Genomic DNA, 22890 nt, shown 5'->3' on the forward strand with positions numbered 1-22890 from the left:
AGCTGAGTGTTTAAAAAGAATTAAAAATAAAAATTAATGTTGAGGAAGACTAACGAAGCCAAGTGCAGAAAATAAGGATGAAATATTTTTATAGATTGTCATAGGTAAAAACACTCTTGTTATTTTTGTTTTTGGAGTGATCTGAGTAAGAAAAATTAGGTTGGAGGGAATTATAGGGTGCCTTTTAAAAGCTTGTTTTGCATGCTTTAAAATTATTAGCAACTTGATAAAGAGTGAAAAAAAAATGTAAAATAACACTATTAAATGATCTATAAAAAATAAGGAAAATTAAATTATATTTTAAGCCAATTTACCAATTGAACATCTAGAGATCAAAATAAAAGTATGGAAATTTGAAAGAAAAACCAGAGAACATTAATAAAATATTATTTCCGTAAAGTCTTATAACATGATTCTTAATGTTGTGAGACGAATCATAGTGATAGTGGAACAGTACTAAATCCATTTTTGGTCGTTATTGACACTACTCTACTATTATTATAGTAGACTGCATGCATTATATTTCTTTATGACATTCTCATAATAAAATATTAACGCAATCTTCTTAGATAGCGTTTGCCATGCAACATACCTTCATTCAATTTTCATCTGGGCAATCTTCTAGAAATTGTATTATTTTGCTTCTTTCTTCGGTCGTGAGTTCTGGTTCATCTCCGGTTAATCTTGCCCGAAGAATGGTTCTATCACTACCTGGATCCTCATCTTCAACCACCTAAACAAACAACAAAAAAATAACATTTTTTTTTTTACTGAGGAAAATTTAAGTTCGAATTTTTTATTTATAAAATTGAATAATCTAAAATCGTACTTCAATGAAATTGTTGACGTGGCCATCTTTGTTGGGTGGAGTGACCGGCTCGTTTTCGTTGCATGTCCATACACCATCAATAATGTACTTGTATTCGTATCGTCCTTCCTGTTGAATCCAAATCAAACAAATTCGGCCATAATTCTTAAATTCACGAGGTCAGGATTCAAATCTCCATACTCACATTTGATGTGCAAAAATAATCTAATTAGAATTTAAAATTTATGCAACATTGAAATGGTTGATTATAATTGTCATACCGGCAGTTCCTTATTGAGAATCCATGCACCTCGTTCCTTGTCGAATTTTAATGGAATTCTCTGGAGAGAAAAAAGTCCATACAATATCTAACTTGTAAAATTTGTTGATAATTCTAAAATTCATCGAGAATACACTAAATATTTCTTATCGTAACTAATTAGATTGCGAAATCGAGCAATATACACGAGATACTGAATCGTTCAGCCACAATCAACATTCTAACACCATCCATTCCTAAACATACACTTACAAATATCATGATCTAGAGTACATTAGAATTTAGAACATAGATGAAGCTTATATAATAATATAACTAAAGGAAAAACTGAATTTGAGTAATAAGTCACAACCATGAACCAAGTTATCAAAATAACTCCACAATGTTACACCATCCGCAGGTAAAAATGTCCAAATTCTTTCTAGGATATAGACAGCTTCTGAACTACCATTCACCAACGGCAGGAAAGGAAAAACTCTCGTTTAAAACCAGCCATGTTATTTCTATCTTATCTAGAGTGAAAGGATCAAAATGTAAAATTTAGAAGTCCCATCAAGCTTCAAAGGACTTCTCAGTGTTACATGTAGTTATTACTGCCATAAATGCCTACTCAGGGATGCAGTTATTACTGCCATAAATGCCTACTCAGGGATGCAGTTATTACTGCCATAAATGCCTACTAGTTAGGGAATGTTTGTCCAAAATTATTGAAAGTAGTCTCACATTCACTAATTCACTAATTACGGGGAAGACCGTAGGTTTATAAGGAACACCATCACCCTTGGTACGAGGTCTTTTGAAAAACCAAAAGTAAAGCCGCGAGAGCTTATGCTCAAAGTGGACGATATCATACCATTGTGAAGGGTCGGTAGTTTCTAAACATTGTTTAAGGCATCAAAATATCTACTAATCTACTAAAGAATAGGACATATGTTACACGTGCACCGTTTTCTAAAACTAAATCAACATTCAAGGAATTAATAAGGCATCAAGAGGAATCTACTAAAGAATAGGACATATGTAACACGTGCACCGTTTTCTAAAACTAAATCAACATTCAAGGAATTAATAAGGCATCAAGAGGATGGCAAGGGAAGAAAGAGAGAAAATTGTTACCTGGCCCCATCCAATATCAAGCCCAGATACTTCTACAGTTGAGCATTGGTGATTCTCCCATGATAAAGTGACAGGCTTGTTTTTAAATCCTGAAAGCTTCAAGTAAAATATAGCGGTTAATCACTTTTGTACCACATTATAAGCAATAACCCATTGAGCTCAACTAAACAAACAATGCAACTTCAGATTTGGGGATAAAAATAAAAGGGACCAAAACTGTTATTCAAATAAACCATAAAATATAAATACTTACAATATCGGCCGTTGCACTTTTAATAGCATCTATTTTTGGGAAGCATGAGCGTTTGCTCTGCAAGAAAGCAAATCAAAGCACATTCAGCAACATTAGAAGCCGATAATTTATATCAGTACTTTTCCACCCAACAATCTACGTCACAAATCATGACTGATTTAATAAGCTATTGCATTCACTACTCAGTAAAGTATGAGAATGACTGTTGGACCCATACTTTAAATGGGAGAATGTTTTCGCTTCACACTATAAAAGATATGCTGAGGACGACAACGAAAAAGGACAGCCGAAGTATTTGGGATTAGAATGCTACAAATATTATTTGTTAACTATATAGTACAATATTAAAAAATTAGAACTTTAAAAAGAAAAGTCTTTTTTTTGGAACATCCCATGTTGAAGCTACGATTACAAGTCAAGAAACTAGTTGACACTTCGGTTAGTGCAATGGTTAACCAAAAAGATTTATCAACTCCAAACTAAAGTAGAGTTGTATAATTTAGTTCAGATTTTATTTGGCTCCTTTTGGTAGGTGCTTTCTAGACACTTTTTGTAATCATTCAATTTTCTCAGTCAGAACTCGGCTTTTCTGATTTTTTTTTTTTTTTAATAATGTAAAGAATATTTCTGGAGTCCTATTTTTCCAATTCAAATAGATAATAATAGGAACACGCAGAGTAAATCAAACCAATAGAAGATTTTCATACTGCTGCACTAAATGAGTATAATGGATATTACCAGCAGTAATTCTAAAGCCTCATTGAGTGTGTAGCCTTGAACCCAGAACATGTATGCCATCTGTAGTTCATAAGATATTTTAAAAGTTGGTAAGAAGTTAATCAACATAATTATCAATAATTAAGATTGTGCTAGAAATGAACTAAGATGGATATAAGGTTTTAAAAAATCCACTGAATGGTCATGAAAAATTGAAATTCTCAAGAACCCATAGGATCTCAAATTCCTCTGGGGGTAAGAGTACATGGATATTTGTAATGCTACTGGACTTCATTAATATGGCCAAAAATAATTTCCATATACAAGGTTACAGTTGTTTATTTTGTAAGGCAGGATAATAATCTCTATCAAGTATTGTAAAAATTACAATTACTCAACTTGCAATCCTACCTTAACATACAACTACAAATACAAATACATTCCAAATACATTTCAACATGAACAGATTCACAATCCTAACTTTACATGGACATTCAGATTAAAATGTGATGTTCATAACCGTTTTCATATGACAGCAACCTCAGAAATATTTGCTTGTAATATTTTGGATATTAATCTGAACTTAATTTTTCATCATCGTAAAAAAAACAATAGTTGGCAAAGCAAAGAAAACAAATGTACTTAGTACACAAAACTAAAACTGTTGGAGCAGATGTGATCACTGTTCATAATCCTACATTAACCTTACAATTATTTTTTGATGAAAATAAAGGGAACAGAAAAAAGTGCATTGGATGTTGTTTAAGAACTATCAACCAAAGATTAACACTCTAACTGGAGCTGAATCTCAAACATCTCAAACAAAAGCACAGAAATTTATTTCAAGCCTTAAGGCATGTATCCAGTTACCCAGCAGAATACATCCTTAGGAATTAAAAGAAAATTTGTTGTAATATCAGACAATAGCCAAAATATTAACATGATGAAGAAGGAGACGGACAAAATGGGGGCTGAAGAAATCAATAAAAAGTAAGGACAAAAATAACTGCACAATTACGTTTATCAATACAAAAAAACTTAAATGGAGCAGGGTATGAAACAGCACACAAAACCAAGACAACCTTTTTCAGGAGAGATTCTATTTTTCGTGCCCTATTATGCTCAATTAAAATCATAATATTCCAAACAAATAATTTGTACAGCAGTGCAATTTATTTCTACAAGCAAGCTTATGCGCATACCGCAACAGCAGGAGCTCTTCCAAGTCCAGCAGTGCAATGTATGTAAGCCACTCCACCATTTCGGTTTATGGCTTTATGCAATTTACTTACAACAGCTGGTAACCTTAGCCGTAGGTCGAATGCATCAAAATCCCTGTTGCATCAAACCTTAGTTGGCTGTTGTAGAAAGCAAAATCCTCACATAATTAAAAATATAATTCTCTTGTTTGCATGAGGTTGAGTGTATGAATAAATTTGATTGGCATAATAAATAAGGTAGAAACGGTTCAAACACTGAGTCATTAAAGATATGAATTCTCCACAAGTGTACTAAGTAGATCCGAATTTAATATTTCTTTCAATTAATTAAGATAAAGTTCAAGCCAGACCGAGAGGTCGATGAAAGGATGTATGAGAATTTTTCAGGCTAGATGAGGAAATGATTTGGACTTTGAGATAAGTTAATTGGAAACCTACGCTAGAAATTGCTTAACAGAGGAGATCAAGGATGAAGCAAGAAATACTTTAGATTGTATAGGTCTATGGTGGTAAATGAGGGAACAGAAAAGTATATGAAAATCTGTATCCACTAACATGTTAGCGAAAAAAATTGAAAATAATTAATCTATAGTTCAAATGATCAAACAAAAATTTTGTAGTCTCCAAATATATAAATATAACTGCCTGTTGCTATACTCAACTTTTTCAAATGCTTTATCAACATAATGTTGCATCAGCTCTAGTAATTCCTCTTGCAAGAGCTCAAAATTGCAGTCATGTGCTTTACAGATTTATAGCTTTCCGTCAAAGCACAGAACATTATAGGTCAAGATAACAACCACCTACTAACCTTATCTGAGCTCGCAAATGTTCAATATCATCAAACGTCTTTGTATATGCTATTATAGCACCAATGTCAACCCCAAAATATCTTTCCAACGCAGTGAAGGAATTCAGCAGTTTTGACTTTATTGATGAAAATATACTTTTGTGGAATATTGGAATTTCTCAAATAGTAATTATTTAGAAGAAAAAAAATAATTTCAATGAACTTTTTTAAAGTGAAACATTTAGGAAAATATTTACAGAAATGAAATTTGGATACTCCAAATCAGGGTCTTGCTGCAAGCAGAAAATTGTTTTTACTCCAATGCTGCGAAGCTTGTCAACATCCTCTGGAGTCTGATATAAGTAGGATTAGAATGAAATTGTAAGGGAGTTAGAGCATAAAAATGTACCAGATGAAAAATGTCAAAAACAATTATCACCTGTAGGCACGATCCTACAATTAAATCTGGACGAATGAAGTTGTAGTTCATTCCCAGCTCATGTCTATATGTCAATACTATATCATAAAAGCAAAAGGAATCAGATTAGACAATTAAAGAATAAGGACTTAGCAACATGCACTCTAAGCTCTAGCTTCATGGTCACAAAAACACTGGCATATTTGATCAATTAGCAGCAAACATTCACCACTGAATTCAAATTTGAAGCAGCACATAATAGAAAATCAATTTTTTCTCTCAAGTGGTAATAAATTTTGAGTTACTTTCGAATTAAACATGTCTGGAATCTGAATAAATTTATTTATGAAATGTTCACAGTAGCCAGGTATTTTCCAGTTCAAAGTGGAGTCGTAGGATCATGGCTCTTACCAGCCCCCATAGCTTCTGTCATGTTATGGCTATATATTTCAGATTTTTCCTCCTCTGCCTCGGGATCATCAACTTCAGCTCCACTCATTTCGGCACTTGATGTAGAGCCAGATACTGCCTATAGACAACAAGTCATGATTTCAAATATTTATTGTTTATAGAGACCAGTGACGTAAAACAACCAAAACTACAGATGAATGAACAGACATATTTGCTGTAAGACTTGCTACACTTCCGAAATTGAGATATGATAGCAATATATAAAAATTCACGATTGTACTACGCCTCAAACAGAGCTAAAATTTCGATCAGAAAACTGATTGAAGAAAACAATCACTCACGTGAAACTAACAAATCGATCATATTTAAACAATCGTTTACAGATGAATGAACAGACATATTTGCTGTAAGACTTGCCACACTTCCAAAATTGAGATACGATAGCAATATATAAAAATTCACAATTCTACTACGCCTCAAACGGAGCTAAAATTCAATCAGAAAATTGATTGAAGAAAACAATCACTCACGTGAAACTAACAAATCGATCGTATTAAAACAATCGTTTATAAATTCTTATAATCACAAGTTCTGAGTAGCTACCTTCACGGTAAAACGTCGGTGTAGATCCGCAAAGTTCCTTATCACCTGTATCAAGCGAAACGATCTGTTTACCGTTCGATACACAAAGAACACAGAGAGGCTGAATATATAAACTGAAAAATTATAATGTGGCGCGAACGGAGTACCAGATTCCGGAGCTGGAATTCAGGCTTTCTCTGTCGGCATTTGAAGCTCTGGAACGGCAAAGATGATGATCTGAAACTCGGAGAGAAAATAAGACTGTAAGAAAAGATTTTAATGAAATTAATGGAACCAGAAGGAATCGGAAGTAGATGATTATTTCACTTCAGAACAGACATTGAAAGGTTTTGAAGACAGTTCATGACGAATCGCGATCGTTCTCCGCTGCGCGATGAAGCAAATTGGCAGAGCTCTCTTACACAGACGGACTTCGATCGATGCCTTGGTTCACTTTAACGTACTTTCACAGCACACTCTCGATCACGTTCCTGTGAATCTCAGAGGATGTGCCTTCCCGTGATTGATATTCTTCCCTTAACTGAGATCTTTTGAGATGATATTTATAGCCTGTTGAAATTAAAATGGCAATTTATATGCATTCGGTTTTCTTGTTACTTTTTCTTTTTTTAATTAAATTAAAATACCTTTCTATTTTAAAAATTGCTTTTGTTTCTCTTTCTTTTTCCTCTTCTTTTTCTTTTTTTAATTCTAGGTAAATCGTTTGGAATTTATTTTAAATAACTCTTAAATTTTAATTAATATTTCTAATAAAATATATGTACGTCATTACCATAGTATATAAACAAAAATCACTACTTCACCTAACACTCGTTCTTTTTTTACTTTTCACTTCTTCAGTGCCCTATTAATTCTTTTATTCTTATTATTATTTATCAATCCTCTTAATTCTTTTTATTATTATTATTATTTATCGAACTCTAAAAACTTCATCACTTTTTATCTCTATATCTCTTAATATCGTAGTCTTAAATAAATAAATGAATTTCTATTTTATTTTAAAAAATAAATACATTTTTAAATATTTAAATAGTCAATTTATTTGAAGTTATCTCGAATTTGAAAATAGAATTGGATCGACAAAGTCTTAATCTAACAAAATCCAAAAATTTAAATCACCCCCTAAAAATTCGACAAAACCATGAATCGTCACATACAAATAGAGATGACAAAGGAATATCGATGAACACGACTCTCTCCACAATGCAATTCTATGATATTGTCCTCTCTCCATAATGCTATAATATTGTCCATTATGAGAGTGTAAGCTGTCATGGTTTTGCTTTGTACTTCTCAAAATGCGTCAAATTAATAGAGATAGAATTATTTGATTCTAAATTCATTTATCATTCTCTAAATTAGTCGATGTGAGACTTTCATCTATAAAAAATAAGTGGTATTGTCTCGAAAAAATCTCGGTCGTGTTTTAAAAATCTCTAATAAAAATATATTATGCATATTCGAGAAGCCCATTGGGCCTATTTGAAAAAATAAGAGCAAGCGAAAAAGCCCATGTGGAGGCCCATGAAACGTCCACGCTGTTAGTAATAAATTATTTAAAAAAATAGTTAAATCTCAAACTATTTTCTATTTACTTGAATCTCTCGAGTGTAGTTAAACTTATTAAAACATATAATAATATATTTTAATTTTGATTAAGAATAATATTTAAAAAAAACCATCCACCCAACAAAATGAAAGAAGCAAAGAAAAATAAAGGATGATCTCCTTAGGAAAGAGTTTTAAATTAACAAATTAAAAAAAAAAAAAAAACTAATAATTGAAAAAAAAAAAGTCACATTTTGAACTATTATCGCCTCGAAAAGAATCAAATCTCTTTTATATGAATTGAGTTAGCGCCAACAAGACATCGTAGTTATCACGTCCTAAACACTAATTAACTGCCACGAAGCAAAAACGTATTGTATCCTACCGAAAAATATTGTGGGTATTTAGTGCAAATAAAATTAAACATTAATTATGGAATAAAAATCTCTCGTAGTAAAGACAATTATCTTAACTTTTATAATTATAAATTTATTTATTTTTTAAATAATATTTAATTAGAAACTTAGTCATAAAAACTATAATATTTTTTAAGCTTAGGATTAAAACCTATCAACTTTACAAGAAGGCAATAATTAATTTTTGTTTGTTTTTTTTTTTTTAACAAAAACACAAATTCTTTTAAAAAATAATGTGGATATATATTTATATATATAAATGGCAGAGATTTTCTTAATCTTATTTGTGGATATATATATATATATATATATATTTGGAACACAAGTTGGAGTTGCAGCTGTTTTGGTTCCTTTTTCGGCTTTAATCTTTGAATCTTCCGCTGTCACGTGACGTGGTGAGCTTTTTCTTTGAATCTGCCACCGCAAATACAACGGAAACGGGACAAAACCGAACCAAATCAAATTCCAGCCGTTGGATTTCAAATTTCCAGCCGCCCTAATCACGACAAAGACACGCTCCCGCCATGTGAAAGTGACAAAAGCTTATTTATTGCAATTTGTCGTAATCAATCGATCCCTTGCCATTTCATAGTGTTGTTCTTTAAAAATAAAATACAATAATATAGAAAATATCTCGAAATTCCTTTCTTTATTTTAAAAATACTTATAATTCTTTTAAAAATTAGTAATTTTCATTTCCTCGACGATCATCAAAGAAAGGATGGCGTGTCGACCAACATATCAACTAAAGAAGGCGAGACGGCCAAAATTGACCGACTGGAGTTCAAGTCAAGTCAACGTAGGCTACCTTATCCTTTCCTTTCGGAGTGCGTGTAAAAGCATCGTCATCAATCAATTTCAACTAAAAAATAAAAATATATGAATACCAGACTTACCGATTCGAATATCATTTTTTAAAGTTTGAAATGTGGGACGGAAGCTTCCCTTAACTAACTAATAAACAATTAATTAATTAATTGATATCAGGTATATTAATTCATATTTTATCATGTATTTTATACTTAATATAAATTATATTAATTAATATATCAATAATTAACAAAAAAAAAAAAAAAAAAAAAAAAAAAAAAAAAAAAAAAAAAAAAAAAAAAAAAAANAAAAAAAAGTTACAACTTACAAAATGTACGATACGTGACGCGAGAGCCTATTATTTTTTCATAAAAGGAAGCATCAAATTTTTAAAATCATTTTAATTTGCTTAATTTTCTAGCATAAAATTGTTTTGGGTGTCAAATAAATCATATTTAAGCAATACTTTGAGCCATTTTAGATAATAATATTTTAATTGCTACAATTTCTGACTAAGCAACACTTTACCAGAAAAACCACTTGCAAATGTCGCAATAATAATGACTTTGACGGCTGAAAATAATAAATAATTTTCAACATTTGTATTTTCTTTCTTATTTTATATTTTTTAATATTTTATTTTTAAAAATAATTTTGGTGATTATTTTCACTTACTATTATCTTTTTTATTTTAATAAAATTAAACAATGAAAATAATATACTTGAAGATATTAAAATGAAATAAAGTGTATATATAATTAATTAAATTTGGAACAAAATAAATAAAAGGGACAAGCGATTATGATTTGAATTTTCCAACAAAGCATCCATTCCACGGCTTGCTTTTGAAGGGAATTTATATTTAATTTTAAAAACTAAAATTCAAATTATGAATTTTCCTCAATCAAATCAACACATTAAAGTTTATTTCACAAAACTTATCGAGCATGTAAATTGTACCTTAATTCATAATTGTACAATTTCTGTAATTATATTATGAAGTAAATTGGGAGAATTTAAATTTATAATTTATAAATTTATTTTTCATCTAACTTAGAACTATAAATCTATTTTTAGCTTAATACTAATTTTTTTTAATATAAAATTATTACTAATTTATTTTTTTGTAAAAAAAAATATTTTTTAATGTTAATATTGAAAATTTTAATTTCTACTATTCAAGCTTGAAACCAGTTATAAAATAATACTACTTGAAAGCTTTCTTACTAAAATAAGATAGAAACTGTGTTAGTTATTTTATTTAGATTAATATGACATTAAATAACAAATTTAAATAACAAATTTTTATATGACATAAATTATAATAATGAGATTATATAATTTATACAGCTGTAAATAGTATCACTCTATCAACTATTAATTTCAATTAAAATATACCTCAAATTCTAGAGTATTTTTATATGAGTTTAAATTGTAAATTATAAATTTTAATTTCAAGTAAATTTGGTTCTTTTTAACTTAACTAATTATTTAATAGCTCCATAAAATTTTAATTTCAAGTAAATTTGGTATATTAATTCATATTTTATCATGTATTTTGTACAAAACTTTCCACCGAATCAATAGCAAACCACCACTTGCGAAATATCACTCATTCGTCTCTCGCCCCATTTTATTTGTTGAGGAAAAAAAACCAAAATATATTTGTTCAATAATTTCCTCATTCCCTATTTGCGAACTCGCCATTCTTCCATTCACGAAAGGGACCACCGCTTGTTTTCGTTGACTCCGCCAAAAACCCAAACTGCAGTTCGAACAAATCCGAGCGGGAGGACGAGATCAAACAAAAAACCGAGGGATTTTGTGTTGTCTAAATGCCGTTGAGTGTTCTCCGTCGTTGTTCCGGCGATGTGGCGGCGGTGTGAGATCTCACCGTCGACGGAGAGGTCCCTTTGACTCATCTCGAGATGGGTTCGAGTCCAATTGGGGCTGGTGGAAGTGGAGCGGCGAATAATTCCGTTATGGGCAGTGGTGCTTTGGGTACAGTTGGCGGCGGAGTTGGCGGCGGCGCAAATGGTTCCACTAGCAGCTGCGGTTGTGGATGGAAGTGGCAACAGAGACACCTCAGACTGGTCTCTTCAGGGTCCGTCTTCTTCTTCGGATGCTTCGTTTTGTTTGGATCGGTTGCTACACTTTACGCTTGGTTAACTTTTACACCTCAGTATGTTCGTACGATCGGCGGCGTTTCATCGCTTGGATGTCAAGAAGACAGTGAGGGTTCTTGGTCTATTGGGGTATTTTACGGCGATTCTCCTTTCTCTCTTAAACCCATCGAAATTGTGAGTTCATCTCAACAATCATCCAATTCTTCATGTTCTTCCTTTTTTTTTTTTTGGATTATTTTGTGTATTTTCCTTTGTTTTCTAAGAGTTTCTATGCATGTCTTGATGTGAAATGGTTATTTTATTGCTTCTTATTGTTGAACACTCTTGGAATTTCTGCATATCAGATGGATTCTTGATCATCCTTTTGATTTTAGCTAAGCGAGGTTTTAATTGAGTGCAGGCTAATGTATGGAGGAATGAAAGTGCTGCCTGGCCAGTTGCTAATCCTGTTATCACTTGTGCTTCAGTTTCTAATGCTGGCTTTCCTAGTAATTTTGTTGCTGACCCATTTCTGTTTGTTCAGGTAACTCTTCATTGCCTTTTTTGGCGGCTGAAGAATTCAAAACCTTCTTTATGCTGCAACTTTTTGTTGTGATTCACGCAATTCTATGGTTATTTGATTGTTCTGCAACTTTAAGATTGTTTCCCCGTAATAGAATGAAGTTCACGACAGCACTTTTTTTTTACTTGATTATGTTTTTGAAAAAATAATTGGTCAGTAAACAACTTCAAACAGCACGTATGAGAAATCGTTGTTGAAATAAAGAGAGGAACGGCTGAATCGGTTTGTACCTTGTTGTCTCATTTGGCTGGCTGAAATTTAGCCATTACAATACATCGTAAGTTCGAATCTCGAAATCATTACGGGGTTCAGGATTTAATGTGTGTTGTAGTAGTGGTGGTGTGCGTTTGGATTTGATGGCGAAAGAACGAGGGGAACGTGCATTTCTTAGCTCTTTTTGTGATTGTTTTCTTGCCCTGTAATCTTAGGGATACATACATTACTATAGAATTGATTAGCAGTTCGTTCATGAAGCCGAGTGGGCTTTTGAATTGTTGTGAGACAATAGATTTGGTTTTGTCGAGAAAATGAAGAATATAATGCAGAAACCTATCGCGAAACTTCATAACCGTCAGCCTTTTGGTTTTGTCGATATAAGCATAGCTCAATTAATTGAGACACGTGTCTTTAACCAAGAGGTCATGTTTGAATCCCTCACCTCCCCTTATTGTTGAACTCAACAAATAATCAGCCTTTTGGTTTTGGTCCTGTGTTGGTCTGTAATTGTTTGATAAAATTGCACCTTAGAGGTTCTTTCGAGCGGACGGGAAGGCTCACCGTCTTTGAGTGGGTTGTTTAATATTCATAGGTATTCATGGGAATGCTACAAAGTTGTTCAAAGGCCAAATTTAATGCCAATCCTGGGCATAGCTTTCTGCAGACCAGCCTATGTTTTATTTTCTTAACATTTCGTGTAAGACGATGTAGATGGTAATAAGTTTTTTAAGTATTATAAATAGATGAAATAATGACTTTTATGTATTATAAAGAGCGGGTTTTTTTTTTTATCAGACAATAAGTTTTTAGTTTTACTTCGCTTGTTCGGATCCCGGAGCCCTTTCTTGTAGTTTGCTCTTTTTTTGTGGGTTTTTCTTTTTGTATGTTCGTGTAGTCTTTCATTTATTCTCAATGATAGTCCGGAATGATGATGTAGCTGTGGAATGATGAGTCCCCAATCGTGATAAACGAAGTTCCATCGTGTCAAAATAAAAGAGAATTGAGAGACAGAAATATACTATAAAAGTCATAAATGTTATTAGGAAATGACCGTGTGATATCAGTTAGGTCGGGCGACTCTGGATGTAGCTATTATGGCTACTTCTTATTACCGAACTGTTTTTAGTTGGGCTCAAACTTTGGTTCAACATCTTGACCTTTCAGTTGAGAGTTCATATCTTAATCGGTCAAGCTAGGTTCAAGTTGGTTAGTGTCCAGTAATATTAGTCCCCGACCTTTGACCCTTATTTTGTGGTGGCCTTTACACTTCGAAATGTTTTTTTTAGGATCCTTACACTTTTATATGTACCTTTTTTAGACTTTGTGGTTAAAATTTCAAATTGTATTTAATAGAAAATTTAAGACGTGAATTCAAATTTATATATTAGATTGAAAACATATGTATCAATACACTGTGCCTTCTTACGAGCGTGTTTACCCTTTTCACGAATAAATTTATCTTGTCATCAATTATAGTGTGTACGACAATGAACATAACCGATGCTTAATTATATTGGCAGGGTGATATTATTTACTTATTTTATGAAACCAAGAACTCGGTCTCGTTACAAGGAGATATAGGTGTTGCGAAGAGCGTGGATAATGGAGCAACATGGCAGCTACTAGGTGTTGCTTTGGACGAGAAATGGCATCTCTCTTTTCCGTATGTATTTGAACATGACGGTGAGGTAAGAGATTTTGTTTTTTCTTTATTTATAATTTTTTTGGGTGTATAATCATTGCTAAAGACGGTCTTTCTTTTACATATAACCACGGCTTAGCATGGCAATGTCGAGGTCTCAATTTTACAGGAATGTGGATGAAGATATCGATAAATTGTCTATGCACTAGATCTACAGTGTTTATTTGATTGAATCGCTTCCAAAAATTTGATAGTTCGTCTATTATTTCTTGCAGATATACATGATGCCGGAAAGCAGTCAGAAAGGGGAAGTTCGCCTTTATCGGGCGGTTAATTTTCCTTTGAAGTGGGAACTGGATAGAATTATCCTCAAGAAGCCCCTTGTCGATTCAGTCATCATCAACCACAATGGTATGTACTGGCTTTTCGGGTCAGATCATAGAGGGCTCGGTACCAAAAAAAATGGGCATTTGGCGATATGGTATAGTAACTCGCCCCTTGGTCCTTGGAAGCCTCATAAGAGGAACCCTATCTATAATGTCGATAAAAGCTTTGGTGCTCGTAATGGAGGCAGGCCGTTTGTTCATGAGGGTAGCCTTTATCGATTTGGTCAAGATTGTGGTGAAACTTATGGCAAGAAAGTTCATGTTTTCAGGATCGACGTTCTTACAAAAGATAGATACAAGGAAGTAGAAGTTCCGTTGGGCTTGGTAGAACCTGTCAAGGGTCGTAATGCTTGGAATGGTATTCGCTATCACCATGTTGATGCTCAGCAGCTTAGTTCTGGTAAATGGATTGGGGTGATGGATGGAGATCGAGTACCTTCGGGTGATTCAGTTCTTCGATTACTTCTTGGTTGTGCTTCATTTGTCGTCGTTGCTGTTCTTGTCGTGTTACTCGGTGTGTTACTTGGAGCAGTGAACTGTATTGTTCCTCTTAATTGGTGCATTTATACTTCGGGGAAGAGAAGCGATGCGATCTTAACATGGGAAAAGTCGAATTTATTTTCTTCGAAAGTGAGGCGATTTTGCAGCCGAGTGAACAGAGCACCTTCAATCCTTCGAAGTTGGGTAAAATCTAATACTTGCACTGGTAGACTCGTTCTTGCTATTTTATTTGTTTTGGGAGTTGCACTGATGTGTACTGCTGTGAAATATATATACGGGGGCAACGGTGCCGAAGAAGCTTACCCGCTTAAAAACCACTACTCGCAGTTCACGTTACTCACGATGACTTACGACGCTCGTCTTTGGAATTTAAAAATGTATGTGAAACATTATTCAAGATGCTCATCTGTTCGAGAGATCGTTGTGGTGTGGAACAAGGGAACACCTCCGAAAATGAGTGATTTGGATTCAGTTGTGCCTGTGAGAATCAGAATCGAAGAAAAGAACTCGCTTAATAATCGGTTTAAGTTGGATCCTTTAATAAAAACTCGAGCTGTTTTGGAGCTTGACGATGACATAATGATGACTTGTGACGATGTTGAGCGAGGTTTTAGGGTATGGCGTCAACACCCCGATCGCATCGTGGGCTTCTATCCCCGACTTGTTAATGGAAGTCCTTTGCAATACCGAGCTGAGAAATACGCCCGAACTCATAAAGGATACAATATGATTCTTACAGGGGCAGCTTTCATTGATAGCCAACTAGCTTTCCAAAGGTACTGGAGTGCAGCTGCCAGGCCAGGCAGGGATTTGGTCGAAAAGTTCTTTAATTGTGAAGATGTCTTATTGAATTTTCTGTATGCCAATGCAAGCTCATCACAAACAGTAGAATACGTGAGACCCGCTTGGGCAATTGACACGTCGAAGTTCTCCGGTGCCGCTATCAGCAAAAATACCCAAGTTCACTATCAGCTTAGAAGCGACTGTCTCAATAAGTTCTCCGAGTTGTACGGGAATTTGGCAGATCGGAAATGGGGATTCAACGGGCGCAAAGATGGCTGGGATTTATAACGACCGAAAGAGGTTCTCCCGAGTCGATTTTAGTGAACTTCCAATGTCGAACGAAACTCCTCCCCCTTGTGAATTTAGTTGGGGAGTTTAGATATCTATAGTTTTCAGTCAGTGAGATGTACATTGCTTTGTCGTGGTTTGTTTTGCCTGTTCCGAAAACCGATTCCACTTCCCGTGTGCAAGAAATATGGCCGTTCGTCAACTCGCCACCCTGATGGCTCGCAGATCAGCGAGTTCGAACGCTCGGGTATTCCATAACCTGTTGTTGTAGTTTCATTTGAAGGACTGTGTTACTTACAAAAAGGTAAAGGGGTAAGCAAAGGAAAGCTCTGAATTATAATTCCACTTTTCTGGGTAGGCATATAGTGAAACTAGTGTGTAGCTGTCCAATTAATGAATGTATTGTTTGATTCATCAACCAGCTCTTGATCTATCTCTCTTTGCATACATTATTTTTGGTAGTTTTTATATTAAACCTTATATCTATTTAGTTCATAGTTTAATCCATTAATTAATGTGTTTAATGTGTGTTTAATGTGATGATTATCTTTTTGATTGATATTTGATATGTTTGACTGTAAAGTAAAAGTTGGAAATGGGTTGAATAGGGAAAGTGGTGAGATTGATAATTCCATTGCTTTTGATGTGAGCCCCCAGCCCCCAAAACAACTTTACAGTCTTTTATATATATATATATATATATATATATATATATATATAATCGAGACCCACCGTAGAGAATCGAGACCCTCAATAATTGTATGATATTATCCACTTAAAACATATGACTTTACTTTTGGTTTTTTCAAAAGGTCTCGTGACTATCTTCCAATATCTTCCAACATGGGGCCGACCTTTTATGGGTACTTGTGGCCCACAGACTTTGAATTATTTTCATATCTTGTCCTCCTATCGTGCTTAAATTAAAAGTTTGAGTCGGGAAAGTGTCTAATGAGTCTGTGTACTCATTTTTAATTTTGTATTTAATAAATTTTTTGCATTTTTTAAATTTCATTTTTTAAATTAAAAGAAATTTAAAACCTTGAAAATTGAATAGTATAAATACGATAGATTTTTCGTATATTTGAAATTCAAAGTCTGGATAACAAAAACATAAATACTTGAAAATTCAAAACTTTCAAAATTTTAATTTTTTTTTTGTTGTAATTATGTTAAATTACTGGTTTAAATTTAATATTTTGAAAATTTGAAAATTTAATTTCTTGTGTTAAATAAGTACCTAAAATTTTGCAATTTTATATTTATTAGTGATTTTTAAGAAATTTAAAAATTTAAATACTAAATTTATAATTTCAAAATTTCGTATAAACTAAATAAATACTTAAATTAGTTAAGGGACTAAAATGGCAAATAACTATTTTTTAAATATAATTTTAATTAAAAATTTAAACTGATTTATTTTATAGTTTAAATTACATCTAAATTTCAAGATTTTTATCTTTGAGTTATCAAAATTTACAAAATATATGATATATATATATTTTATCTAATAAATTATTAAAAAAATTTAAAATTTAAAATTTAAAATTTATGTTGAACCCAAACCCAAACTTTCAATGCCCTCCAAGTTTAGGAGCATGGGGAGAGAGAAACAGAAGGCGGGGGAAAAAATAGAAGGTTGATCTCTCCATCATCCAATCCCATGTGCTTCAACCTATCTCTCTCTCTCCTCCTGTCTTCTCTCTAATCCCCACATCTCTCCCCTTTCTCTCTTCCATGAAAATTTCCTCCACCTTCTCTCCTCCTCCATTTTCCCCAATTTCATCCTAACTTTCTAGGGTTTTGAATTTTGGTTACAAAGCTAAAAAAGCTGGTTTTCATTCACGGCTTTCCATATTATTGCACCTCTAAAACGAGGATAAAAAGCCAAAAGGATTCTGATCGAACCTCTGCTTTCTCGTTTGTTCTTGTTCTTGCTGTTCACCGTCTTGGCTCCGTGCCCAAGAACAGAGCTTGGGTGAGATTAATGTAGGGGAAGGGGCTTTGCAGATAGCGATGTTGGCAATGGAGAAGGATTTTGATGCTAAGTTGATGATTCAGGGCAACGGTTCTAATGGCGCCAATGTTCCGAGATCCAAGAGCTTTTCCTTTCGTGCTCCTCAGGAGAATTTTACAATCCAGGATTTTGAATTGGGGAAGATATATGGAGTTGGTTCATATTCCAAGGTATTTCCTCTGAATTTTTTTAATTTTCTTTTTATAATTATAGTCTTGTTTTGTTCTGTTCTGTTCTGTTCATATGATTCCATTAATGGCATTTTGTTGGTTCTGTGATAATTTGAGTATCGAGGTTAGAATCTGTAGATATTATTATAGAATGTGATTAAATTTCCTGTTCCGATTCTAAATCTTATGAACAAGGATCCATTTTCTTTTATCCAGACTCGTAGGTTATTCCATTATTCAAGGTCGTGTTAATAAATGGGGTTAAAATGGAACTAGAATCCCTTAAATTCATATAAATTGGAGCATTTGTTGTGTTTACCTTCTTCCTTTCTCTCCTTTTTCGTCTCGATCTTGCCCGAATGCTACTTGACAAATGAAACTCGACCCGCTAATCAACGGAATCGTTTCATATCCTCATTAACGAAATCTATTTCTTTCTAGTAGCATGCCCATGTGTTCAAATATATAAAAACAAAACAACAATTTAGACCATGTTTGATGATCATTTCGTTTTTAGCTTTCGAAAATTAAGCTTATAAACGCTACTTCTACCTATTAATTTCTTTGTTTAGTTATCTACGTATTCGAAGTGCTCAAAAACCAAGCCAAGTTTTAAAAACTACAAAAATTGATTTCAAAAACTTGTTTTTGTTTGTATAGTTAGAAAAGAAATGGCGTAGAAAAAACTAAATAGTTATCAAACGGAGCGTGAATGATACAGCCAACGGAAGAACTTTAAATTTGGAATTTTAAAAGATTAAAAATGATTTTAGTATATTTAGCTGATTGGTTTCATTATAATCATTATCTGTATCTTTGAAATATTCTGACCAGGTTGTAAGGGCGAAGAAGAAGGACACAGGAACTGTATATGCATTGAAGATAATGGACAAAAAATTCATCACCAAAGAAAATAAAACTGCTTATGTGAAGTTGGAAAGAATTGTTCTTGATCAGTTGGATCATCCTGGTGTTGTCAGACTATTTTTTACCTTTCAGGATACTTTTTCTTTGTGTATGTATCGATTTACCGTTTTTATGTGAATGTTCTTATATTCCATATTGTTTCGTCTGCTTCGTCAAAAGTTGCTATGCTCTTATTTATTTGCACGGTTTTCTGATATCCATCTTGTTTTCTTACTAATACTCGTTTCTTGATTTTGATGTCAAGACATGGCATTGGAGTCTTGTGAAGGCGGAGAACTTTTTGATCAGATAACTAGGGTAAGTTGATTAAACGTTCGTTCTTCTCTCGCTCGTATGGTGATCCCTCGTGAAGTTTATAAATCCCCACAGAATATGTTTCTAAATTATGCTATTTCTTGTGTGTGTAAACGTTAAAATTGAGTTAAGTAGATAATTTGATTATTCTATGCATATTCTTACGTTTAGAAGTTCGAGTTTTGCAATTCTGATATTTTGAAGTGCAAAATCAGTTTATGGCAAATGTATATGTTTGTTGACATATTCGTTTTTTTCGTTCTAAACCTCGAGTAATTATCAACAGAAAGGTCGTCTGTCAGAGGAAGAAGCTCGGTTTTATACGGCCGAAGTGGTCGATGCCCTCGAATACATACACAACATGGGATTGATACACCGAGATATCAAGGTTTTTCCTTTTTTAGATCTCTATCTGCTGCATTATTGTGGATCTGTGGCACATAAAACTAAATAACTTTTCTTTGCTAGCCTGAAAACTTGCTACTTACTTCTGATGGACATATCAAAATAGCTGATTTTGGGAGTGTAAAGCCGATGGTCGATAGCCGAATTACGGTTCTTCCAAATGCAGCATCGGGTTTGTTTCAGTTCATATCGCTGCCAAAAAATATACTTGAATCTTATTCGACGCATTTTGACGCGTGTTGCACCAATTTTTATATGTAGATGATAAAGCTTGTACATTTGTGGGCACTGCTGCATATGTTCCTCCAGAAGTCCTTAATTCTTCCCCTGCAACTTTTGGGTAACAAGTTCATCTTACTTACCTGCTCATAACGATATTACTTTACACTAATGTTGTTGGAGAAATTATTTGACCAGTAGTCTAGCAGATGGTTTTTGTGAAATTCCACGTCAGTTGGAGAGGGGAATGAAACATTCTTTATAAGAATGTGGAAACTCCTTCCTCGCATACGCGTTTTAAAATGTGAGGTTGACGAGGTTGGCGGAGATACGTAACTGGCCAAAGCGGACAATATCTACTAGCAATGGGCTTGGGCTATTACAAATGGTATCAGAGCCAGACATCAGACGGTGCACCAACGAGCACACTGGATTCCCAAGGGGGGTGGATTGTGAAATTTCACATCAGTTGGAGAGAAGAATGAAACATTCTTTATAGGGACGTGGAAACCTTTCTCTAACAGATGTTTTAAAACCGTGGAGTTGACGGCGATACGTAACGAGCCAAAGCGAACAATATTTGCTAGCGGTGGGCTTGGGCTGTTACAGTTTTATACAATTGAATGTAGGAGAGAGAAACAAAAAAAATCATGGTTTCGCCGTGTAACCAAGGGTTTAGAGAGGGGCAGTCGCTATGTGATGGTCTCATTGAGTAATATTTCCGTCTTTTTGAGTCTTGAAAGTCGGGAGATTTTATTGGTCCTTATGTTCGTGTTCGCTAATTCTATCGATTCATTTTATTCTACACTCCATATAACATAATGGGTTTTTTGGATTTGGAAACAGAAATGACCTTTGGGCGCTCGGGTGCACCGTGTACCAGATGCTGTCGGGGACTTCTCCTTTTAAGGATGCAAGTGAGTGGCTTATTTTCCAAAAAATTGTAGCACGAGATATAAAATTCCCGAGCTATTTTTCGGAGCAAGCCAGGGATCTCATCGACCACCTATTGGTATGTATGCTACAATGCATAATATTTTAGCACTTTCAGACTTGATCAAAATATTTATCTTATGCTCTATGCATAAGTTTGGCCTTAACTCGTCTTCGATCCGTTCCAGGATTTAGATCCGATCAAGAGACCGGGTGCCGGAGCTGAGGGCTATGCATCCCTCAAGAATCATCCCTTCTTTGAGGGGGTTGATTGGAAGAACATAAGAACACAAACCCCTCCCAGGCTTGCCTTAGAAGCTACGGTACTGTTGCTTGATATCCAAATTGCCCTATGTCAGTTATTTGATCCTAGCGTTCTTGTCAACTACATTATCTCGCTTTTCATTATGTAGACCAATTCAAATGAGACCGACGATGGCTCCGAGTCCTCTTGGAATCCTTCACATATTGGTGACGGTGCATCGAGACAAAACGATGGGAATGCTGGTTCTGCATCAACTTCCGAAGGATCAAATCATATTACTCGACTTGCATCGATAGACTCCTTCGATTCAAAATGGTATTTGTTTTCTTCGTGACATTCATTATATATTATGTTTGCTCGAGAAGATGTCTTAGATCTGATTTCGCGACGATATCGGTCTCTTTTATGGCTATACTAGTTAATTTTTCAACTTATATAACAGGCAACAATTCCTTGATCCTGGAGAATCTGTTCTTATGATCTCAATGGTGAAAAAAATTCAAAAGCTATCAAGCAAAAAGGTTCAGCTCATCCTCACCAACAAACCAAAGTTGATTTATGTTGATCCTTCAAAGCTTATTGTGAAGGGGAATATCATTTGGTCTGACAATCCTAATGATCTCAACATTCAAGTGACCAGTCCTTCAAATTTCAAGATCTGCACAGTATGCCATATGAACTCCATGCCTTCTTTTTTCTAAATAACTTTATTAGATCTATCATATTCTGTTGTTTTGTTTCTCAAACTGTTCATTCTTCAGCCAAAAAAGATTGCCTCTTTTGAGGACGCGAAACAGCGAGCATGGCAGTGGAAGAAGGCGATCGAGGGGCTTCAGAATCGGTGAATCGTTCGTGTTCGGTGACGCATTCTTTGGAAGAGTTTATTTTAAAGAGTAAAAAAAAAAAAAAAAAAATTAGTGGAAGAAAATATGAGGTAATCCCACCCACCCTGCATCAACCCCAAAAGAAAAGCTGGAAGGGAAAGAAGAGTCTTATCTTTGGAGTCTTTATAATATGGCCTGCAATTAATACATGTATTCAAGAAACTTATCACTCATCAATGAAATTTACTATTATATGAATTCTTTTCCTAAATTTAGTGTTTATTTAATCTTTGTATTTTAAAAGTATTCTTTTAAAAAAATTAATAGGTAACTTTTCATTTTTCAATATAATGAGAAGTGTAAAACATTTTGTGCATTTCTAATAATATATGTATTATTAAGGTATTATATATATATAGAAATGCAGACCAGAATAGAGGTTGCTTAGGTCCCGGCAGAGGCCGCTAGAGCTAATTCTGATAAGCTACCTTAATTAAGAATTAAGAAAACTTTTACACAGGTAGAGGTACGAACAGGAACTTTTACAGGTAGAGGCCTACGAACTTTAAGCTACCTTAATTACTTTTACACAGGTAGAGGCCTACGAACTTTAAGCTACCTTAATTAAGAATTAAGAAAAAGGAACTTGCCTACGAACTTTAAAATACCTTAATTAAGAATTAAGAAAAATGAACTTTTACAGGTAGAGGTACGAACAGGAACTTTTACAAGCTACCTTAATTAAGAATTAAGAAAAAGAAACTTTTACCGGTAGAGGCCGCTAGAGCTAACTTTGATAAGCTACCTTAATTAAGAGCTAACTCTGATAAGCTACCTTAATTAAGAATTAAGAAAAAGGTCTTAGGAACTTTTACATAAACTTTTACAGTTAAACATAATGTTTTGCCCCTATACTGAATACAAAATCTATTTTACCTATGC

The 22890-nt window shown here is 33.8% G+C and overlaps 3 protein-coding genes across 3 annotated transcripts; 2 read left to right on the forward strand and 1 right to left on the reverse strand.

Annotated features, from left to right (window-relative positions):
* Positions 1-361: 361 nt before the first annotated feature.
* LOC111777875 (phosphoglucan phosphatase DSP4, amyloplastic-like) lies at positions 362-7149 on the reverse strand. Its single transcript, XM_023657608.1, has 14 exons — positions 6935-7149; positions 6763-6832; positions 6617-6661; positions 6014-6131; positions 5624-5700; positions 5461-5537; positions 5206-5286; positions 4377-4509; positions 3196-3255; positions 2458-2514; positions 2205-2300; positions 1090-1149; positions 830-937; positions 362-733 (listed from the first exon to the last, which is right to left on the reverse strand). The coding sequence occupies exons 1-14, from the start codon at positions 6958-6960 to the stop codon at positions 599-601; spliced, it is 1143 nt and encodes a 380-aa protein (XP_023513376.1). The 5' UTR covers positions 6961-7149; the 3' UTR covers positions 362-598.
* Positions 7150-10977: 3828 nt separating this feature from the next.
* LOC111800374 (glycosyltransferase family protein 64 protein C5-like) lies at positions 10978-16389 on the forward strand. Its single transcript, XM_023684036.1, has 4 exons — positions 10978-11690; positions 11917-12039; positions 13815-13982; positions 14212-16389. Exons 1-4 carry the CDS (start codon positions 11319-11321, stop codon positions 15892-15894), a joined length of 2346 nt encoding a protein of 781 aa, XP_023539804.1. The 5' UTR covers positions 10978-11318; the 3' UTR covers positions 15895-16389.
* A 1105-nt stretch (positions 16390-17494) lies between these two features.
* Positions 17495-22197, forward strand: LOC111805909 (3-phosphoinositide-dependent protein kinase 1-like). The gene is made up of 11 exons (XM_023691204.1): positions 17495-18081; positions 18916-19096; positions 19253-19305; positions 19589-19690; positions 19771-19879; positions 19969-20047; positions 20773-20938; positions 21048-21182; positions 21273-21439; positions 21567-21789; positions 21886-22197. Exons 1-11 carry the CDS (start codon positions 17911-17913, stop codon positions 21967-21969), a joined length of 1470 nt encoding a protein of 489 aa, XP_023546972.1. The 5' UTR covers positions 17495-17910; the 3' UTR covers positions 21970-22197.
* Positions 22198-22890: the final 693 nt, after the last annotated feature.

This window comes from Cucurbita pepo, chromosome LG01, assembly GCF_002806865.2.
Source record: "Cucurbita pepo subsp. pepo cultivar mu-cu-16 chromosome LG01, ASM280686v2, whole genome shotgun sequence".
Classification (NCBI taxonomy): Eukaryota; Viridiplantae; Streptophyta; class Magnoliopsida; order Cucurbitales; family Cucurbitaceae; genus Cucurbita; species Cucurbita pepo.

Bases quoted from the DNA above. Each gene is read 5' to 3' on its own strand.
- LOC111800374 (XM_023684036.1), top strand. From the start codon at position 11,319: ATGGGTTCGAGTCCAATTGGGGCTGGTGGAAGTGGAGCGGCGAATAAT. The intron at 11,691-11,916 runs GTGAGTTCATCT...AATTGAGTGCAG, and splicing joins CTCTTAAACCCATCGAAATT to GCTAATGTATGGAGGAATGA. The intron at 12,040-13,814 runs GTAACTCTTCAT...TTATATTGGCAG, and splicing joins ACCCATTTCTGTTTGTTCAG to GGTGATATTATTTACTTATT.
- LOC111777875 (XM_023657608.1), bottom strand. From the start codon at position 6,960: ATGAACTGTCTTCAAAACCTTTCAAT. The intron at 6,833-6,934 runs GTCTGTTCTGAA...TCCGAGTTTCAG, and splicing joins TGTCTTCAAAACCTTTCAAT to ATCATCATCTTTGCCGTTCC. The intron at 2,301-2,457 runs GTAAGTATTTAT...TTTTACTTGAAG, and splicing joins AAAGTGCAACGGCCGATATT to CTTTCAGGATTTAAAAACAA.
- LOC111805909 (XM_023691204.1), top strand. From the start codon at position 17,911: ATGTTGGCAATGGAGAAGGATTTTGATGCTAAGTTGATGATTCAGGGC. The intron at 19,691-19,770 runs GTTTTTCCTTTT...TTTCTTTGCTAG, and splicing joins TGATACACCGAGATATCAAG to CCTGAAAACTTGCTACTTAC. The intron at 21,790-21,885 runs GTATGCCATATG...TTCATTCTTCAG, and splicing joins CAAATTTCAAGATCTGCACA to CCAAAAAAGATTGCCTCTTT.